The sequence below is a fragment of the Meleagris gallopavo genome, chromosome 26 (genome assembly GCF_000146605.3).
Source record: "Meleagris gallopavo isolate NT-WF06-2002-E0010 breed Aviagen turkey brand Nicholas breeding stock chromosome 26, Turkey_5.1, whole genome shotgun sequence".
Lineage (NCBI taxonomy): Eukaryota > Metazoa > Chordata > Aves > Galliformes > Phasianidae > Meleagris > Meleagris gallopavo.
Window position 1 is genome coordinate 4,640,643 of NC_015036.2, and position 22,154 is coordinate 4,662,796.

At 47.4% G+C, this 22,154-nt stretch overlaps 1 protein-coding gene across 2 annotated transcripts; it reads left to right on the top strand.

The window, feature by feature from the left end:
- The first annotated feature begins 6 nt into the window (after positions 1-6).
- Positions 7-5,655, top strand: REXO2 (RNA exonuclease 2). Of its 2 annotated transcripts, XM_010723706.1 has the most exons (6): positions 7-122; positions 216-293; positions 2,356-2,467; positions 3,229-3,337; positions 3,696-3,749; positions 5,225-5,655. In XM_010723706.1, the coding sequence occupies exons 1-6, from the start codon at positions 39-41 to the stop codon at positions 5,352-5,354; spliced, it is 567 nt and encodes a 188-aa protein (XP_010722008.1). In that variant the 5' UTR covers positions 7-38; the 3' UTR covers positions 5,355-5,655. The 2 variants fall into 2 exon arrangements, with proteins under 2 accessions (XP_010722008.1, XP_019478598.1); XM_019623053.1 differs by lacking the exon at positions 2,356-2,467.
- The last annotated feature ends 16,499 nt before the right edge of the window (positions 5,656-22,154 follow it).

Here is a 22,154-nt window from a genome sequence, read left to right on the forward strand (position 1 = left end):
GGAGGCCGCGATGACGGTGCCGCTCCACTGTGTGGCAGATGACGGGCCTGGACGTGGAGAAGGACCAGATCCTGGAGATGGCCTGCCTCATCACCGACTCCGACCTCAACGTGCTGGCCGAGGTGAGCGCGGCCGGGTCCGGGGAGCCTCGGCGCCCCTAGGGCGGCGATCCTCAGGCTGGGATCCGCTGAGCGTCGCCGTTTTCCTCCCCGCAGGGCCCGAATCTGATCATCAAACAGCCCGACGAGCTGCTGGACGGCATGTCCGAGTGGTGCAAGGAGCACCACGGCAAGGTACGGCCGGGGGACGGCGCAGGTCGGAGTTACGGCTCGCGGCGATCTCAGCTGCAAAGGGAGAAGAGCTGTTCTGAGCCCAAGGGCCGCGCTGTAAGGCTGTTCCCGCAGTCCCACGTGTCGTCCAGGGCACGCTGCAACCGTGTTTGTGTGTCTGTAACGTTGGGGACTGCTCGGTTGTGGGGTTGGTACCCGGGTTTATTGCTAAAGAAGGGGATGGGCTCTCTGACGGGGTTGTGGCAGGACAAAAGGAAATGGTTTGTAACTGGAGGAGGGGAGATTTAGGTTGGAGATAAGGAAGGTTTGGCACTGAGGGCGGTGAGGCGCTGGCACAGGTTGCCCGGAGAGGTGGTGGTGCCCCGTCCCTGCAGACAGCCCAGGTCAGGCTGGACGGGGCTGTAAGCACTGCTGGAGCTGTGGGTGTCCCTGTGCACTGCAGGGAGTGGCACCAGGCCTTTGAGGTCCTTCCAACCCAAACCATTCCGTGATTATAAGTCTGAATAGTGCTCAGAGCTACTTGAGAATCACCAACAAAGGGCAACAAGCAGCTAATGGATCCAGGAGACGGACAGAGCGACAGCCCACAGAAAGCCGCAGACAGGGTGAGATAAGCCTGGGCGGCTCTGTGAATAGGATCCAGCACTCTGATACCCGCTGCTAATTGCCACATTCAAAGCATTGTGCCCCTCAGCATGAGATTAAGAAGTTGGATTCAGTTCCCTGGAGCTCCTCAGTCAGCCCCTCCTGTTCAGACCTCCTCTGCTTGGCATGAAATAAGCACAGAACAGCTCTTACAGAGAGAGCAAGACCTGCTGTAAAGCTCCAGCTAACAGTAGCTACAAAGTTGGCAAAGAATAGTCCAGAGCTGGCAAAAAGCAAACTTATCAGTGAAAATTAAGGCACTTGTATAACTAAACAGACTGATTAACTGTATTTCTGCCTGTCCCCCTCAGCGTTGTAAGCCTAGTTTTATTTTTTTTTTCCACTGAAAACTTAACTTTTGCAAGAATAGATTATTTTTTGGTTCTTTTAGTCACCAAGGAAAACTTCCTCCTTGCCCTTAGCAAGAAAGTGAATGGATTTTCAAATCCTTGATTACAAATTTAAATTCAAGGCAGTTTTCAATTAAGTGCTGAAGTTTTAAGACACTCAGAACCCCTCCCTCCTCCCCCCTTCAGCATCTTACTCTCCCTAGGAAGGATTAGCAAGGGTTTGGAAAATGAATATTAATTTACTGTGATGGGAGCTTTTCCCCTTCTGCAGTTGAGGACACAAACTCAACTTCAGCTCACAAGTGAATTGAAGATGGTAGCGTACGTTATCGCTGCTCCTGAGGAGCTACTTATTTTTAATTGACTAAGAAAAGAGAAGCAATTAGAATATAGATGAAAATGCAGCCACATAATGAATTTTTTAACCACCACTTGGATCTGTCAAGTAGATTTTTGCGGCACAGTCACGGAAATATATAGCATAGCCAGATGGAAATAAATCACTGAGAACACTTAGAGCAGATTTGACATTTAACTATTGGAAAAGAAAAAAAAAGAAGCAAGGAGCTTTTCTGATTTATAGGAATCTTGATAAACACTTAAGCAGGGATTCTGATTATTTCTGTTTATTTATACATACTACTCTATGCTGGGGATGTGAATGCCTCTCGTTAGACAGAAATATAATACTCTCCTGGATCATGTACATGCAGGTGTGTAAATGAGGCTTGCATAATGGCTCAGTAATTGAGAGTAGCACCCCAGAAAGTTCAGCAACAGAGAGGAAATTCAGAGGAACGTCGCTGTCATTAGGAATGTTCTGTGGTCACCTTCACTTGTGACGGTTTGCACGTCTTGAAGAGGTGCCCTAAAGATATCCAGAGTGAACAAAGGCAATTGGATCTGCCAGAATATTATCAAACACAAAGTGAATTTGTCCTCTTACCTCATCCGGGCGTGCTGGGGAGCAAGCAGTGCATGCCTGCCTGATCTTTTGCTGCTGAGCATTTCTAGAAATATCTTTGAAGATGATGTCTATCTCGTTTCTGACGGATGGCTCTTTCTTGCAGTCTGGCCTTACTAAGGCTGTGAAGGAGAGTAAAATTTCATTGCAGCAGGCAGAGTATGAGTTTCTGTCCTTTGTACGACAACAGACGCCCCCTGGTCTCTGTCCTCTTGCAGGTAAAATGGGTTCTTTCTTAATAATAGTAATAATGTCATCCCTCCTGCAGTTCCCAGCTGGATGCTGAAAGGCCGGTTGATGCACATGGCAGGGATGCTTTAGTTTTCTGCGCAGAGATCTAGCATGCAAATCAAAATCTGCAAGTGGAGAAAGGTTTAGTAATGGCATCATCTATTCCATTGATTCCCTAAAGCAGGTATCGCACGTTGTTGCTGCAGGAAGCTGAAAGTTCTTTTGAGCATTAATAATTCATTGTACAGTTATAATTGGGAAGGGCAACTTAATGGCTGATAGCAATCGGTGACTGTAAAAATCTGAACTGTAAACTGAACAGCATCTTTCCTTCAAACAAAGTATCAAACATGAACCTTCCAGTTGTCCTATTACCTGGCATTGCTCTCGGGACGTTTACACACAGCCTTGGGATTATGGCTAAATGAAATTAATACTGATGCCTCTTTTCACTCGGTGGAAAACCCGATTCTTGTGTAATGCTTTGATACTTATCTGTGCGACAGAAATTGTAGTAACTGAAGAATTAATATAGGGATTATGTATTTAAGCCATGTGTGATCCTGAAATGAGAATCTGACAAACCTTTACAATCATATTTGCTAGAAAATGAGATATATGAGCTGCTTGTGAATAGCTTTTCATACCCTATGATCTTTCCCAAGCTTGCTCAGGCTGTTTCTAGTTTAGATGCTCATAGTAGCTTTGCAGTGCCTTTGAAGAAATGTCTTGTTCTGTGTCTTTGTAGGTAACTCTGTTCATGCAGATAAGAAGTTTCTTGACAAGTACATGCCTCAGTTCATGCGGCATCTTCATTACAGGATCATTGATGTGAGCACCGTCAAAGAACTTTGCAGGTGAATATCCTCCAAATTGAATATCTCTATAAAAGATAATCTAGGGAAGCCTGTTACGTGGCACTGACATGCACCTTTTTAAAACAAGGCTGCAGGCTGCTGGCAGACAGCTGTGCACGGCCATCTCGTTCTTTCATATCTTCCTCTCTTCTGTTCAGGCTGATGGACAGAGTGAGCCATAAAGAACTCAGAGAGCGGTGTCCTCTGGCGTTTGTAGCACTTGGGTTCACAGGGTTGTGCCTTCTGTGTGCCAGTTGAACTGAACTTCTTTCACCAATTGTAACAAACCCAAAGCAGCCCCTGGGCATGTTACTGAATCCCAATTTCCTTTTAAAGTGGGGTTTCTTTCCACTTACAGACGCTGGTATCCAGAAGAATATGAATTTGCACCAAAGAAAGCAGCTTCTCACAGGTGAGGTTCCTACTTTTATCTCTAACAAAGCATGGCTTGTCACGCAGGAACCATGTGCCTCATGAGCAGAATGTGGAGCTGGGTGCTTCCTTTGATTTCCACTCATGTTTGTTCTAATGAAAAAGACAGCAGAGGTGGTACGATTGTGCACCCTGTCACATAGTTTGTATTCTCCAGCCAAGAGCCTGGGTAGGGTAAGGAAAGGAATTACAAAAATACAGAGAATCAGAAGCGTCCTTATCTGTTCTCATTCCATGTGTTTACTATTCAAGCCACAATGCTTGTTTGGCAATGTAGATACATCTATCACTTCTTAGGCATCATGGTGAGAAACCACATGAAAAAGCTAGCTGAACAGAGCTGCTTTTCTGTCCTTGAATTGGGCAAAAGTTGTTCATAGATACTCTAAAATTGGAAGACTGCACATAGGGAGATAAGAGTTCTGTTCCTGGCTATTTCCTGAGTTTGTAATATGTCAGAGAGCTTGTTCTCCTTTCTGTGAAAAGGTTTCATTTTGAGTTACGCTCCTGCCAGCATCTGAGGCATCCTTAAAAGACGGGCTTGCTTTGAGGTTTCTGAAGGAAATATTCTATGTAGTATTGGCACATAACTTCTAAAATGCTACATTTGCTAATACTGCGAGCTCTTCTGAATAGAGGAGATTGTGGGTCTTGTGTAAAACTTGAGATCCATAGGCTTTGTTAAGTCCATGTGCACAATGAGTTTATCCATTTTGCTCTTTCATCTGCTCAGACTAAATTTGCACACCCATGCACTAAAACACCTACGCTGGGCTTTTTGTAGGTGTTATTTGGTACTTATAGCTCTGAGTTTCCTAAATTGCAGTGAAAGGAAGTAGCTGCATCTTTACCTCTTTGTTTTGATGTGGCTTTGCTAGGCAGGAGAGCAGGCTCTGGTATAAAAAGAGAAGGAGTGATGATCGTAGAGACGGTGGAAGTCACAGGTAGGTGTGCTGCACAGTGAAAACCTGCAGTAAGATTACTACTACTGCACAGACCTCACAGTCAGAGCAGGCAGAGCACAGTAACAAAAGGCACTGGGTCCAAACAAGTCGGTCACCTGTGCTGATGGAGAAAGCAGATGAGTGGCCAAAGCAGGAGCTGCAAACAGGTCTCTTGAGCCCTCGTCTCTTTGTCGTCTTGGATCGATGGTGAATTGCTTTTAATAGTTGAAGCTGTAGAACCTGCTGGCTTTTGAGAGCTTCCATGTCCCACGGTGATACAAACTAATAAGCTGTACGTTACTCTCTGGTATGCCAGCCTTGGTAGACTTTTATTGCTTTCCAAGTACCTACGAATAGCGAGGCTTGTGTTTATTTCTGACAGATTTGTGATCCATGCGTGTCAGAGTTTTATTTCTTTATTTCTTGCCTGGAATTTTTCAGAAGCATTAGAATCTAGATGTAGCTGGAGACGTGTGCAGGCATTTTGAAACTCTCCTTAATTCTCTTTCAGAGCGCTTGATGACATCAGGGAAAGCATCAAAGAACTTCAGTTCTACAGAGATAGCATCTTCAAGAGGAAAATGGATGAAAAGAAAAGGAAACTAATAGAGAATGGGGAAAGTGATAAAACTGCCAGCTGATTGCTCACCTTACCAAGCCATCCCACAGCATATACTAGATGAATCTCCAGGTTCTTTTCTGTTTGCCAGTCTTTTGAGATGCTGCACCCTTATGTTACCTTGTTTCTTAACAGTTGATCAAATGCAGATGGAAGTCCAAGTCACTGCTTCTTTTCTGTTTGAGAAGAAATCTACACATTCAAATCTCAACAGCTTCTTTGTTTATACGTAATAGGTAAAATCTGCTGTTTGATATTCCTCTTCCTCTGGTTTTAGATGCAGTCTTTCACTACACAATAAAAACAGTTCTGTTGAAAGATGATATTTTCATACAGTCTTTCTTTTGTGTTAGATGTGTGTTCTTAAAATACTCTGCTTTATAACAGAACTGCGATGTACTTCCCAATACTTAATGGCAACGTGCAGATCACGTGGCAAGATGGGTCGCTGCATGTAGCAGGGACAATAACATCCCAAAATGCAAAGACATGAGCATCGAGACTGAAGGAAGAAAATCTATTGCTGATTATTGGGCAATACCACAAAAGTAATTGAATCTTTCTGCGTCTGCATGTCCCTGATGTTTGCTGCACTGGTAATTACTTCAGTGTAGCAGCTTCTAAGGAGAAAGTACTGCAGAGCTTTACCAACATTAAGCTCTTTGCTAATGAAAATAGCAGTGGGGAAGGGTCTGAAGTGCTGGCCCAGAACTGTGGTGATGTCTGAATCTGTCCCCTGCTAGCTTGTTGATTCATGAGAGACGTATTCATTTTCTTTGATCGCACGTTCACTGGGCTGTGATTATGGGCTGTCTTTGCTCTGAATTAAATCTAGTTCCACAGCAAGCAAAAATCTGGAGTTCTTCAATATGAGAGATCAAAGCATTTAAGTGTTAATGGCAAAAGAAACAAAGAATAAATATTTAAATGTTTAAAAGTAGCGTGGTTGTGCCACGAATAAAAGCAGCAATTAAACTGTGCAGCTGCTTTTTCTGTGCTGGGTGCTTGACTGAAGAATCGATTCAAGTCTCATCTCTCAGCTCATGGCTTCTGCTTTCAAAGCTCGTTTCAGGATTTCAGATCTATATTACAATGCACTGTAGTAATTGGCACAGAACCTCTCCATTGTGCAACGAAATCTCAAGTCAGTTGCAGGTGAGCACTGGGAAGCACTGGGGCACACACTAGCACTAGTGATGCCATTCCTCTGCAGGTCCACATCCGCAGTTTTCATCAGCACTTGTTGAAATCTTCAGAAAAGGGACTGGTGGGCTTCTTCGTCTTCTGTTGAGGGATCAGATGGCTCTCCTGCTTTTTATTCACTGGTGACGTTTTGCTGCCCGGTGATCACCAGGGTTCCTCGGCCTCCCAGGACATCCTCACACTCTGTGGCTGCACCTCCCCATGCCCTTGTACTGATTTCTCATTTCCTGATGTATTTTCTTTGTTTTTCCCCTTTTCAATTCCATTTACGGTGCCTAATATTTCCACGACTCCCTTGGCAGTGTGAACGAATAGGTTAAAAGCTTGCTAAACAGCGTACAGGCTTTACTTGAAGTGCATGAGGAGTCACACTGATTTAATGGGAGTGTTATGCGCTCATTGAACCATTTTGTGCATTCGTTTTTTAGGATGGAGCTCTAATTGACGGGGAGGAACACCCACAGCACAGCGTGTTACAGTATTGGTGTGAGTGCAGCTCAGCTCAAACCAGCAGAACCCATTTGTTTTCAAATAAACAGAATTATTAAAGTTAGAAAAGATCTCCAAGGTCACCGAGTCCAATCCCAACCCAACCACACCGTGCCACTAAACCATATCCCCAAGTGCAACATATCCACAGTTCTGGAGCACTTTCAGGGACAGTGACTCCAAATGCACATTCAGGTCTCCTGTTGTACATGAACTCATCACATACAGAAAGGGCAGCCTGTGAACCAAACACCCTTCAGCTTACATGGGCTTACAATGATAGTGGCTGGTGCTTGGAAGGTGTGCCAGGTGCCATGGTCCATCTCACACATGGTCACACTGCTCCCTGCTTTCACTCCCACCACCCAGATCAGTGCAGCTTTTTGCAGCATCACAGCTGTTGGCCAAATCCTAATTGAGCCATTATCAGCAACAAGCAAGCAAGCAAGATACATCCCAGGGTCAGCCTGTGGGCCTGGCCAGGAGGAAAACCACACACTGTGCAAACGTAGCACATCTGAGCTAAATGATTGCAGAAAGCAAGAAGCACACAGCCTCTCACTGATCCTGGAGTGGTTTTCCAGCGATCTCCATTTTGCTGTTGCAACATGCCCCAGTACTGCAGCGTGTGCTGATAGGCTGCCCCCCAAAACAGCACGAGAGGGGAAGATTATCACGTTTACTTTCCCACACAGAATGAAAACCTGTTGCTTTTCTGCTCCCACTGTACAAGCAGCGTATGTTTTACATATTGGCCTTCTATGACAAGATCACATCCTGAGTCATCTGAATATAAAATGCCCTTTCATACATGGTAGATCTATGTATAACAACACAAATATCTCCTATGTACTCCTCACTTGAGTTAAACACAACTGTCTGCTGGTTCCACACCAATACACCTCCATGACTCATTAATATTAACAGGCTTTGTTTGCTTGCTGTTCCCACTATGTGGACACTCTGGCAGGGTCCAGAGCAGTTCCAGGAAACCCCCTGTACATCCCAAGGCTGCATCCCTGCTCCTGTGCTCCCTCAGCACCACTGGGGCAGAGGGCAGTGCCAGAGGTGCCAGCAGTGCCTTTCTCCTGCACCAAACTGGGATGTGGAGCAGAGCTAAAAGCAGACAGGCAGAGGAATGGTTCACCAGTTTGCTGGGTGCTCACGCTCCCCATTTTTCCCTCCTTTGACTTATTTGCTCAACTTAAAGGCAGAAAGGAAAAAAAGAAAAAAAAAAAAAGAAAAAAGAGAAAGCTGTTCTTGCTGGTTTTCCTGCAGGGACTGTAATCCTGCTCCTGGTGGCAACAAACCACACAAAATGCTGATTCTCAGCAAAGAAAAAAGTCTCTCCCTCACATTCAATACCTCCACAGCTTTGAGGTGCTGCTGCAGCCGCCGGCTTCAACAGGGAGGAATTTAACCTGAAGCTACAATTCAGAAATAAAACACCTTCAATAAACAGCATGAAAACCCTCCACAAGCAGCAACCCGTAGTGATGCTCTGCCCTGAGAGGTGCTGCGTGCCTGGAGCGAGGAGCTCAGGGCTGGGAGGTGGGGTGGGCATGCTTCATCCCAGCCCTACTGCAATGATCCAGGTGCAGTGGTTCCCCAGCTCTCTGCCCCACATCTCCCTCGCTGCTCACTGGCATAAAGGTCCTCCGTGGGGCTGGGAGAGCAAAGGAGAAACCACCGCTCTGCCCTCATCAAACGGAGCCGACTTAAAAGCACAAGATCTGTTGCTAGAGCCTTTGATTCAGCAAGAAATGTAGCCTTAAGTGTGAATGAATAAATAGCAGCTTGAGAGCCAGAGCTGCCATTTTCCCTTGTAGAGCCTAAGGGTGAGATTAGAGCGAGGTCCCAACCTTCCTGGGTCGGAGGCTGTGCCTCCTTCCTGGCCCAATCCAGCTCCCACCAAAGCCAATGACACAATCCATATGTTCTCCTGTAGCAACAAGATTTGCTTCGAAGCACTTTGACGTTTCTATGGTCACCTGGTAAACCGAAGTGCAAGCAGTGCAAGAGCTAATTATAATGGCAGTGAATATTTATGGGCTCTGGGGCTAAAAGGGCCGCTCCGATAGTCTGATCTGATTTACTGCTTAACATATGTCAGAATATCGCACCCCTCAGTCCTTTGGTGGAGGGAGTTACTCATCTTATCCATAATTTAACACTACAGAGTCCAATCTGCACTTGAATTAAAGTTTATCTTCTAGGAACCCATCCAATCTCCACTCAAAGACAGCAAATGATGGCAAATTCATCATTTCCTTTGTTAAAGTGCTCCAGAGTTTAATTACTCTCATTGTTAGGAAGGTGTGTGGTATTTCCACGCTGCGTTTCTCTGGCTCAGTCTTCCCACTGGTTGTTGGGTCCCTGTTAATCCAAAGCTCCCTCCATGCCACGTATATTCTCCAAAGAACCTCACAGGCTCCACACATTCACCTTGATGCAGTAGCAGAGGTGCTGCTCCATCAGCACTATTTTTACAGAATCAGCTTGTTTCCTTGTGTCTTATTACACAACCTGTGTGTTTACTCATCCCTGGAAATATTTTTTAAATTAACACCACCAAACGAACTTGTATTTCTACCTCCAGAATCTATTAAGCGCTAAGTTCTCATGCAGAGGTTTCAGCAGGAGATAACTGACCAAATTTGCTATTGATTCTGAATTGAGAATGAATGTTTTCAAATGCTCAGGTTGGACAGGACCAAAGCAGCTCACCCTAGGCCAGCCCAGCTAGGAGATCCACCAGTCCATAAAACAGAAGGGCATAAAAGAACACAGGGCGTATACGCATCCCTATTTCCTTTTTATGATCAGTATTAATAATAATGACCATCCAACACTTTTCAATCGCCCTTATTACTCCAACACCTGCTCTCCTAACCGTTGCAATCGTTGCTATCTGAAAGAGGCCGTTAAAATGGTTAATGGTGCAAATAAATGAGTCTTTCAAACATCTCTCCCCTTCCTCACCGATTCCTCAGAAACTCGCAAACAGTGCAACTCTGCTTTTTAAATTCCCAGCACAGTGGACCAAGAGGACCATCCTCACCACTGCCATCACCACGGGGCAGGGACTGCACTCCTCCCACTCCTACTCCAGAGATGCAGATCCCAGTGACAGCCCCATGCTGCCGCACAGTGCTCCGTCTTTGATTTCCACTTTGTTATTTCCCCCCTCACTTTGAATTCCCTTTATTTATTTTTTTTTTTGGTCGACCTACTTCTCCTTCTTTTCATATTTTATTCTATTTTAAGAGGCTTTTATTTTTCTCAAAACTTTCTCTTCTTCTTCTTTTTTTTTAAGGTAAAATATGCCATCTGTGTTTATACATTTTTAAATATTGTTTATTCTTGCTTCTGAAGTAACCGTGGCATATAAAGGATTCTCATCTCAATTTCCCCTATTATGCAACAGCTTTCCTGTTTTTAAACACCAGCATCTTTCTGAGGTTCAGATTTAGCACCAAGTCATTATGTGTCTTGGTAAACCACAGATAAAACCCCAACAAAGCGCTCCATCCTTTGGTGGGCCAATCCCTATAACCCTACAGGACGGGGGGAGGCCTGTGATACCAGCAATCTAGAAACACCCAATATCAAACACAACATCAGCTTCAAACGAGGCAACAGCAGCACTCGCTGGAGCACCTTAACAACATTTGTGTCTCTCACAGTCATCATTCTCCTTTTGGACCTGGATCTCTCCATTCATACGATAGAAGGGAATTTCATGACCCCTCCCTGCCCACACCTGAGCAAGAGCTGCCTTCCTTTGGTGAATGGCACCATTGGTTTTGATGACGTTATTTACTCGAATGGTTATTTATGTGCAGGGCACTTGGAAAGCTCAATCAATAGAGCACTTATGATTGCAGAGGTTTTTTGAATAATAAAATAACGCTCTGCGCTCGCGCTCTCGTTATTTATTTAATCAAAACGCCTTCTGAAAAATTACCAACTGATTGAAACAGCCTTGCTTGTAAATGACCAACAAATGAGATACAACCAAATCTTGTACAAGCTGCCATTAAGGGATCTCTCTACCAGAGGCTATCGGCATTGCCTGCCCATCCAAGAACCGATGCTAGCGTTAAATTACCCAAGCACAAACGAAGGAAAGGAGCTGAAATGAGGTGTGTGCTGTTCCTGCCCTTCCCTGCTCTTTGGTGCCGTGTGGAAGTTGAATCACGCGGTGCTCCTTGCAGAAGCCCAACACTTCAGTGCAGAGCTCTTTTGTAGAGATGATAGGAAGCGCCATCAAACATTCCTTTTCATCTTTCTCTCTCATTTCTTTAAAAGGCAAATGGGACGCAAATGACATAATATATAATGCATCCCTTTGGTTCCTGCCAATGTACTTTCGGTGTAAGAAATGATAAGGATTTCTGTTTGTTTGCTTCCAAGTGAATTCAGAAGAGTCCATCTATGTCTTTGCTTGGGGACACAAAATGCAAAATGAAGACCCTGTCCGGCAGTGCTGGACCACGGGCATTAAATCACTCTGAAATCACCCGCTGTTCCACTCTGAACAAATCTGTATCTGCCCTTCACTGACTGCAGCTGAGGTTTCTTCAGAGACTCACAGAGACTCTTCAGAGACGGCCCTGTGCTGCCACATTGTCATTCCAGCCCAAGTGCAGAGCCCTGGATGTGGCAGTATGAGAATCAACGTCGTTTTGGATGCGGTATTTAAAAAAAAAAATAAATTACTTGAAGGCAAATATAGAGCACGTCTGGGTTTTTCAATTTAATTTAATAAATTATCTTGGCTCCAGTAATTATTTATTTGAAATAGGAATTTGGTGAGTGGCCTCAAGTCCTTTTAATACCGCATTAATAAAGTAACCACGGATTACTGATACAATTCTAAAGGAAGTTTTTTTAAAAAAAGCTTTTTCTGTTGAAGCTTTAAAGCTGTCCTTGTCCTGAATATGCAATTGTGCCACTGGAAGCACCCACCCTTCACATCACTGAAAGGTGCAGCAGAAGTATGACCCTGCTCTTTAGACCAGCAAGCAGGTTGGGAATTTGGAAGAGTTTCGTCTCCAAAAGAGTGGCCAGCATTGGCTGCATAGGGAGGTTGGGGGGGAGGGTCACCATTCCTGGAGCTGTTCCAAAACCATGGGGATGTGGTACTCAGGTACACGGTCAGTGGGCACGGTGGGATGGGTTGGGGTTGGATTTGGGGATCTTAGAGTTGTTTCCCAACTGGAATGGTTCATGATTCAAACAGAAAACAATGCCCCAGCAAGGAGCAGAGGGCACTCAGGAGCTCCCATTAACAGCACATATCGATCATCACATTCAATCAGGTAGGTGTTGCCCAAATCATGTTGGCTCCAGAAAACAGCTGGAGGGAGGAATGCCCCCTCCCTGCTCATGTCAAGGAACACAGGCCAAAAATTGCTATCCATCAGCATTGCTTTCATTGCATTTAGAGTGGGAAGCCTCTTTATGCCACCGTCCTCCAGCCCAACAAAGGAAGAAATGAAGACTACAAAGGGTGTTTTTTTCCTTTTAGCTTTCATTTTTGCCCCTTTAGCCCTACCCTTCTCCTTTCTTCCTGCGGCAACTCACTGTTGTAAATGGAAGGAAGGTTGAGAGAAAGGAAGTAGGAAAAAGAAAATTCTTTCAGTGTTTGGGGAAGCACCGGTCATAAGTACATCAATTTTTAGAGAATGGTTTTGACCTTTTTTTTTTTGCTGCCAACTCTCAGAGCAGCAGCGCTCTGGGCAGGGATGCTAATGGTGCAGATGATGGAAAGATTTGAACCAGCAGAAGGCTGGTGCTGGCCACCAGAAGATAACCAGGGACAGCAGGAGGTCAGGGCAGCGCCGTGCGGGCATCCATCACCCAGGCATGGTGACAGGGCACTGATAAGCTCATGTCCCCCTCTCACCGTGGAACAAAACCCTTCTCTGCCTGCTGGTGATGCTCTGGGTCTTTCTGCTGTGTGGGCTTTCCATCAGAGGGCACGGAGAAACTCCCACGTGGGGGAGAAAGAAGAGGGTAGGAAAACAGCCTTCAGCTGTCCAGGGATGTGCCTCGCTGGGATGAAGCAGCGCGGCTCCCAGGTGTGTTGGGACAACATCACTGTTCAGGTTCTATTGCAAATATTTACTTTTTATATCACAAAACGCATGCAAAGAATAAGAGCTTCATTTTGCTTTTCAAAGCAGAGGAATGGCATGAATCGATATATACACCAGGTGGCCAAAGCCTGAAAACTAAGAGAGAAACTGCAGGTGTCGTCGTCAGACAGAAGCAGAAAAACGTTTGTGTTTTGACTCCACGCTGCAGATAGCACTTGTGTGATTTCCCTCTGAATTCCCTGTTTCCCCTGCTCGACAGGCCCCCAGGCTCCCACTCCAGCTCATCTCCTCTTTTATTTGCTTCTGTGCTTGGAACAAATATTTTATGTGTGTTTATACAACATTTTTTTATGATCCAGTCTGCCACTGGATTTCCAGAGTAAATGAAATATGGCATAGCAGTCATGTACCAGGGTGAAAACCGTTTAATATGTTTGTAAATCCACCTCCTTGGACAGAAAGTCATATAAATATAGTTAACAGCACATTAAAATCTGTTTACTGCACAAGGCAAGTTTGTTTTCCAGTTCACTGTTCAGAAAAAGCATCCCTACAGCTGAAGGCAGCACAATGCCATGACTTCTTCATTTGGGAGCTCTGCTCCAACACAAGGCACTTGAGCTTCCCATGGCAGCAGGCAGTTATCTGCCCATCCATCCACTCCTCATCACTTCTCACTGCCCTCCTGCATCCCTCTCAGCCCTCCATCCTTCCACACTGTGCTATTGGGGTGTCATACCCAAAGACAGGCGCAAATCAGGGGTAATATTTCCCAGTGCACTGAAGCAAATGGAGAGAGAACCAAACCTGGGCACATCTCACTTTTGCTTTGCTCAAGGCTGCCCCACTGCAATTTTTTTGTCCCCTCCAAGAAATCCCTGTGACCCTTTTCCCCTTGTCTCCCACGCACAGCCCTGCGTGCTGCACGCCCACAACCTGCAGCATCCAAGTGGCACCGCCTCATTAAAACAGATTCAGAAATGGCAAACCCCGAGCAAAATCCTTGCTGTGACACTGGAGATGCAGCTGGATGGTTGCAGCCTTGCTCTGGGCACTGCTGCCCACCAGCTTTGGCCACCGCTGTGCAGATAAACAAAGGCTGCAGAAAAGGCTTGAGATTGGCCGCAGAGAACCTGGAATATAAAACCCTCAGGTTTCCCCCCTCCTCCTGCTGCTGTTGATGATAGCCTTTTACTGGAATAACTCACTGATGCTGACAGATAAGCTTTTAGGCTAGTGAAATCTCAGTGACACTTTAAGTGCCCTAAATGACAAAACAAGGACGTGCAAAATTATCCTGCCCATCCTTGATAAAACACACTTGTCAGGCACTCGTAGATGCACAGCCCTGGCCAGGATGAACCACCCCTGCCCTGTGTGACCGCAGCATGGCCACGTCTGGACCCTGCCCTTGTCCCCAAGCCTCAAGACCATGAGGAGGACACCTAGTCCCAGAGATGGGCAGGGAGCTGGCATGGAGAGAACACAAACTCCTCGCAGGCTACAGTTCTGCAGGTCCCGATGGGAAAGCCTCCATTAACTGGTCATCAGATCAAATTAAACTCCCACGACATGGACTCTGCTGATGAGCGGTACCAGTTGTCACCAATTAAAATGAGAAAGAATCACAAGTGCCCTGATGTTTTGTCCTTGCAGAGGAAGAGAATGCGAGAACAGAAGAAAGTGAGAAGTACAAAAAACGAGCAAGCAGTGAGCCCCCATGTCTGCTGGGCAAACAGAGCGCTGCCCCCAGGTTATCCATTGCCCAGGGACCAGTGCAGCCCTGGGGGGCTGCAGCCCCACAACCCATCCACTAACACAGCCACAGCCCCACAACCCATCCACTAACACAGCCACAGCCCCACAACCCATCCACTAACACAGCCACAGCCAAGGAAAACGCAGCCTGATGTCACCAAGGCTCTCCATGCAGAGAGCAGGAGATGGAGGCTCTCTCTGGCATCAGGGACCCATTGCTTATGCCAGGCAGAGCTGCCTCTCTGCTCTGTTTCCCGAGTGATGGATGAGAACAAAATGGCTATAAATTGCCGGGTACCGAAGCAATGTTTTATCTGTTGTGCTGAAGGAGCCACGAGCAGTGGGCTCTGAGCTGCGTGCAGGGCACTGACTGTCAGTCATGTGTCAAGTGGCATCGCGAGGGAGAGGTGATGGAGATCAGCACCGAGTGCCAGGGGAGACAGATGGGCGCCCGCCTGGGCACGATAAAAACACGGACAACTCCCAGTGCCCTGCTGTATCCATCCCCAAACGCTTTGGTTGCTGTTAGTTATGCAGAGATTGCAGCTGGATACCCTCAGCTGTTTGAGGAGATCACTGGGCTCCATCCATCCATCCCAGCAGTGGATGGAAAGGAATCAATGGGTGTCAGCAGCAAGATAGACTGTTGTTTACCATGGAAATCCCTTTTTCCAGCGAACTACCTTTCACCATTCCCTGCCGGCTCCATCTCTCCCAGCCTTTCCCCATCGCCCCGGGCACGGAGCTCCTCTGCTTACCCCAATACAACTCGATTTCGGCCCCGGGGCTCTGCGCTAACACCGAGCACGGCCGATGTCCTGCGGGAAATAAATTAAGCGATGCAAATGCAGAACCGCTTCCCGCAGGGGGCAGCTCCTCTGGGGGAATCCCGGGACCGGCGGGCAGCGCTGCGGGCTCCGCAGCACCGCAATGAACCCCGCAAAAACTTCGGGAGAGGCTGAGACACGCCCGAGCTGAAGGCCTTCTCCTCCCTTCCCCTCCCCCCCCCCTTCGTTTCCCTACTTGAGAACAAAGCTGTTTAAAGATGTTTTGAATTCCTCCTCAAATACACTTGCAATGCCATGGAGACCGATGCTTTTGAATGCTGGTCCCCAAACCTTCCCTGCACTCCAAAGGAAAAAAGCAAAAGGTATTCTGCTCGTTTTGCAGAGTGCTTATTTGGCATTTTATCACAGGAGTCAGTGTTTTACTTGCTTGATAAATCTATGGAGTGGGTGGGGGTTTCCCCCAATCAAAAATTCTACTATGAGAAAAAACATTCACATCTGGAGATTTTTTCCCCCTAAAGATATCAGAGAGAAGAGCCTGAGCTGAGGCCACAAACCCCGGTCAGCCCAGGTGCTCTGAGTTGTGCTCCTGGAGCTCCCATTCCCATCACTGTCTCCATAGCAAGGCTGTCCCTACAGCACAGCTCACACTAAATCCCACAGAACACCTGTAACAGCACACGCATTCAGCTGAAGCACTGTTCCATATGTATACAGCCCATTCTTTTACTGTAAAGCCAGCGGTTGCACAATGAACAGACTGACAGCTACAGGAGAGCAAACAACAACAGAGATTGTCTACGTGCATCAGGCTGCAAGAAGGACATCCACTCCCAGTCTGCTTTAATCTGGTGTAATGCCTTCCTGCTCTGCAAACAACACCTCTTCTCTGCAGAGCAGCCTTGTGAAATAAAGGCAGAGTGGGAGAAGCAGCCCTGCAGCCTCCTCCTTCCTGACCACTGCTCTCCTCCCACACTGTGCTCTTTTGCAGTGAACTCGAATCAATGCCGGAGTTTCTCCCCCATCCTGCTCTCCAGGGGATGAAATCACACAACTCCAGTGCCCAGCAGAATTCTTCCCATAGAACAGACTCTAAAGTCTTTTCCATGGTCCCTGGTCCCAGTGGTGCTGGGCACAATGCAGGAGCAGTGCCTGCCCTCAGCTCCGGGCACAGCGGGGAGGAGAGAGCTCACCAAACTTTGCAGAAGGGAAATGAAGCGCAGAGATTAAGTGACCTGCTGAGGGTCACATAGGGAATTGGTGGCAGAGCTCAGAACGGAGCCAGGATCTCCAGGGTCTGACCGCATGATACTTCTTTCTCTTTCCCTTTAGATAGCTGAGTTAAAAATAAAACCACGATTCCTTTCTGCTTAGCAGAAATGTGACTTCCCAGCAGAGGAGTAGATTCTGTTAACTGCTGGACTGCAGCATCACCGCAACACTGCCCGCTTCTCTGCAGCACTCCCATGCTGCGTGTTCTAAGGGATGCATGTGTGTGAGTGGATGTACGTAACTACAAGCACAAATATTAATTAGGTTACTTGCCATTTTCCTCCCCGTAATTAGTACAGAACCTCTTCACAGACCCCTTTGAAGTGAACCTCTGTTGGTTAAGAGAAACTTTCCATTTCCAGGCAGCGCCCTGCAGCAGCTGCTCGCATTGTTCGCTTCGGTTGGAATAAAACTCCATCTGATAACGAAGGGGAAAAAGGCTTCCATGTCTGTGTGCTGTCACACAGGCAGTGTTTGGGATACAGGGAGTGGGCTGCCGGCCTCCGTACAGCACAGAGATGGGAAGAATCAGATCGTGATGGCTTTGATTGCTCGGTTTGATCCATCCTGCTCCAGCCGGACAAGGGCTCCCTTTGGGGATGACTCGTGGTGAGATGCAACTTCACGCTGACATTGTTTGTTAAAGAAACAATAGGTTTTGATTGCTGTGGGCCCAATTAAATACTCTTCGATGTGCAAGGGTGGGTAGGTGTTGCGTGTACCACTGTCTCCTGTGGGATAAAGCATTCCATGCAGAAAAAACAAAAAACCCTTCTGGGGGCTTTGTGTTTAGTGTACCTCCCCCATTAGCTGCAGCTGTGTCAGATCTCATTGCAAACAGGCGTGCACGCCTGGACACGAGCTTGTTTGTGGGGCAGATGCCAACCCCTTTTTTGGATGGGATGTGTCTGAATTGATATCTGCAACAAACCTTCAAATAAACCCAGAGGACTGGCGAACAGCTGGTGGAAGGCTCCTGTGCTTTGCCTGCTGCTTATTCAGACAATTTGTATCAGCTCATTGTCCCCCAGAGTTTTCCAACCTGTTGTGTCCTTCTGTTTTCTCTTGTTTGCTAACTAAGATCTTTGGGGCAGGAGCTGTCTTTTTTTTTGGTCCAGGTCTGCACAGCTGGGAGCCTGCAGCACAGCCACGCACTCAGACAAGGGAAGGCTGAAGGACAAAGATACAGCTTGGCACTGACCATCCTGCATTCCCACACAGGATGAGCTGACCGTGACAGCACGGGGCAAGAACACAAAGATACGAGTGTGCTTGGAGGGGAAACACAAGCAGGACCCCCTTCTACCCCAACCTTTGCTCGGTTGGCAGCTCCATCAACACCACTCTGCCTGCACCGCGCTGCTCAGGTGCATAGAACCCATCGACAGGTCTGCATGAAAAATACATGAGCAGTGCACTGACAGGCCGTACGATCTCAGCCACAATCAGGGCTCCGAACCGCCCTGCCTTCCCCCTGCTCGAGCTCCCAGACCCCGAGCGCTGCTCCCTCCCCACCTCTCCGAGCCGCTGCTGTTGCTGCAGTCGGTCTTGAGGTGTCTCCCGACGACAAAGAGCTGCGAGCAGGGAACGTGTGGGGGGGCAGGGCGGTGAGGGGAAGCAGCTCCGAGGCTTTGCAGCAGCCATAGCGCTGGAGCACGGCGCAGAGCCCTCGGCTTGCTTTCGGACTGCTATTTTAAGAACGCAACGCTGCTGCGGTCAGAGGGAGGTGTTCAAGGTGCGGGTAGAGCCCTTCCGCCTTGTTTCCCAACGAGGGGAGAACCTCCTGCCGAAGGGAGCGTGGTTTTGTCCCTCGTTTGCGGCCGTGGCACGTGGCGTTGGGGATGGCATCCCACCCGACCTGCGCTGGGTGCCTGCCGTTCTGCCTGCTGCCTCCTCTCCCACCCAATGCAGCAGCACACAGCTGCTGGGCTGCCCTCTGCAGCCCGTAAGCTCTCCGTGCCCCGTCCGCAGCAAGGGGACCGCTCTGCAAACACAGGAGCATCTCCAGGACCTGCTGCCAGCTCCTCCTGCTCTGTAGGGATGGGACAGACGGGGCTCGGGGAGACGGAGAGCCGCACTGGAGCCATTTGTTATGGGACCGCGCATCCCAGCATGCAGGCATCCATCTCCCACGCTTTCTAAAATAAATACATCACCTCCAGCTTCTTGTCTCTGTCCTCCTGCACTGTACCTAAGCAGTGCCTGGTGCCCTTCTCCTCCCCTGCAGGGAGCTGGCTGAGAAATTCACACGTACCTCTTCTTGATAAGAGGGGATTCCCTTCCATTTGCACACTCACAGCTATCAGGAATGTAAAAACCCACATACGATGCCCAGCCAGCATGGGCAGGAGATACCTGCTGACAAGCCAAGCCTACAGCTCTGCAGTGATGTCCCCTAAAGAAAAGTGCTTCAGATATAATCCTATTTGTAACTCAACGCTCACACCCACAAGAATCCACCTCGTCAAATATCACAGCCGGCTTTTAAAAGGTCTGTGCAATTTTCTAATCATCAATAATAGGAGTAGATAAACGGGGGGCTAATCAAATCACCCGCTTTGGAACAAAAGGTTATCAGGGATAAAAAAAAAAAAAAGAGAGAGAGAGAGAGAGAGAGATGAGCGGAAATGTATTCCTTTCATGTACAGCTTCACAGAATGAGGCGGGCGTGCTCGGTGTGTGTTTGATGGGCTTGGAGCAGGGATGCTGCTCTGCTGTGCCTGACTGCACCAAGAGCCCCAAATGCTTTGCAGGGCACTGTTACTAACGAGGGAGTGTGGCCAGCTGGGGGGAAGGCTGATGCCTGCATCTGCTTCCCAGGAGCACAGCTCTCCTCATCCCTATGGGTGAAAGCTCAGCCAACACCACCACCACATCCCATAGGATCCTGCTCTGCGCCCGCTGTAGGCTTTCCAGTGAGCTCCAATGAGGTCTTTCTAGAAAGATCTGCTCTCTCTAATGAATCAGCTTGAATTTCAGAAAGCACAACATGCTTTGGGACTATTATTTCCCTTTCCCAGGGGAACAAAGTCCCTTGGCCTGGGGTCTTCGCCGTGTCCTCTTCTGTTTGTTCTAATTGCCCTGAGATGCTCTACCTGGAGTGAGCCTTAGTACATAATTATATACCATTAGCAATGAGAAAAACATGACAACTGGTTTGGATAATTACACAGAGCACAATTTCTGCCAGTCTCCTAGATACCACAGACACATAAGTATTGGTCTAATTTTTTTTACAAGAGAATATTTTGGAAGAATTACTTAAAGCCAGAAATAAAAGCTGCAGACACACAACCCTGTTTTCACAGCGCTCAAACGAAAGCCAAAGGGAAAATTCACTACAAATCCCAACCAACTGCTAGGATTTCTGTTCTTCCTAACTAAAAGCAGAGTTAACCTTGCAATAGCAAAGGCAGCCTTCAGAAAATGCCTTTTGCTCTCTGCCTGTCCCCTGGGCAGCATGGCACTGCGCTATGAGGGGTGGTTCCCTCGAGAGGCAGAGCCCCAAGGGCTGCAATGGAAGGCAGAGGGAGGATGGGTTTGAAGAGAAATCTGCCTTTCGGTCAGAAAATGCTCACTGTTCAGCAAAATCTTGTAGAGTTTTGCAATGCCATGGAAAACAATTTCAAGTTTATGTCCAATTCGAGCAAAATGCGTTGCTCAACTCATAAAGACAGGATAAAAATTAGAAGCGTATGCTGTTCCCAGATTTTTTGATAATGTAATTAGCTTCCCTCACATAAATTACCCTTGGCTCAGGGCATTTCTGCAACATGGCTGTGGCCAGACTGAGCCCCTTACAACCTCCCAAACAGACAATTATCTCCTCTTGCTTTCCCCACCACCTAGCACCAGATGCTCCAGAACAAGCACTGGGATCTTCAGGACACAAGAGAGCATTTTGACCATTCATTCTGCATAAGACACAGGCCCCAAACCCAGTCACGTCTGCACTGAGCCCTGAGGCTTCTGCCTGAGTTATGGCAGATCTCTCAAACTGAGATCTAGTGCTGATTTACAGACTTCAGGAAGCTGCACTGCCATCCCTGGGTAAACTGCTCTCATGTTTTATGACCTCGCTGCTAAGAGTTTGCACTGTGTTTCTAGCCTGGATTCGTCTAGGCTCTGTTCCTAACCTTTACATATAATTTTGCCTTTTCCTATTCCGTTAAAGAGCCATCTACTGTCAGAAGTCTCCTTCTCCTTTTGATAGCTGTAGAAAACGCAGGAGATCCCTTTGTGAATCATTACAGCACACCTTGCCCCTTGCTTTGCTTTGCTTCTTTTCCAAGTCGTTTTTCAGCACAGAAAGGCTCTGACGAGCGCAGACTTTTCCAGAGCTATTTATCACTTCTTCCTGGAAACTATCACCACCACTCTGCCATGCAAAAGTTGCAGAGGGCAAGTGAAGATCCTTCTCCTAAAGTTCCATGCTACAAAATGCATTCGAGGCCGCTAGAAGGACGTTGCCTGCTCACCACAGGCTGCTTTCATAGAACAGCTCAGGTTGGAGGGGACCCTAAGCCCACCCACTGCCACCTCCCACCACGGGCTGCCCAGGGCCCAATCCCACCCGGCCTCAAGCACCTACATGGGTGGGGATGCTGCTTTGATATGGGATTGTGGCACAGGAGCAGGGTCTGCATGCTGCCATCCACCCCCGTGTACACCCACTGCTTTTCCTTTCCCCGCCCTGCCAACACATCTTCCAACTTCTCTCCTTCGCAGTATTTTTCAGACTGAAGGATGACACTGTCAACCAGTCCCCGGTGAATAAAAAAAGCAAACAAGGTGTCGAGAGCCCCAAGGACAAGGCTGGCTGCTGCCAAGGTCACCTGCATGAAGATATTCATCTTCATTCCTCACCATCACCATGCAGCCCCAGTGAGCTGCCTTGGAGAACTGAGCCATTTCCGGGCTGCGCATTTTTAAAGGATGAGGGAGCACAGAATGGTTCAATAGAAGATTGCTTCGTAAGACAATGGCTGAGCTGATAATGCCAGCTCAAGTCATACCACTGGGGACCTCTTACAATTTTAAGATCCAATCAACTTTAAAATATTACTGCCTCAGACAGGCTGCGAGTCTTGGAATAGAAAACAAGTGATCCTGTTTTATTTACAGGAAAAAAAGCGTGTTCTTCCTTTCCTTACCCATGTATTGAAATATTAATGGCGTTTGTGTGTTGCTGTGTCAACACCACATTAC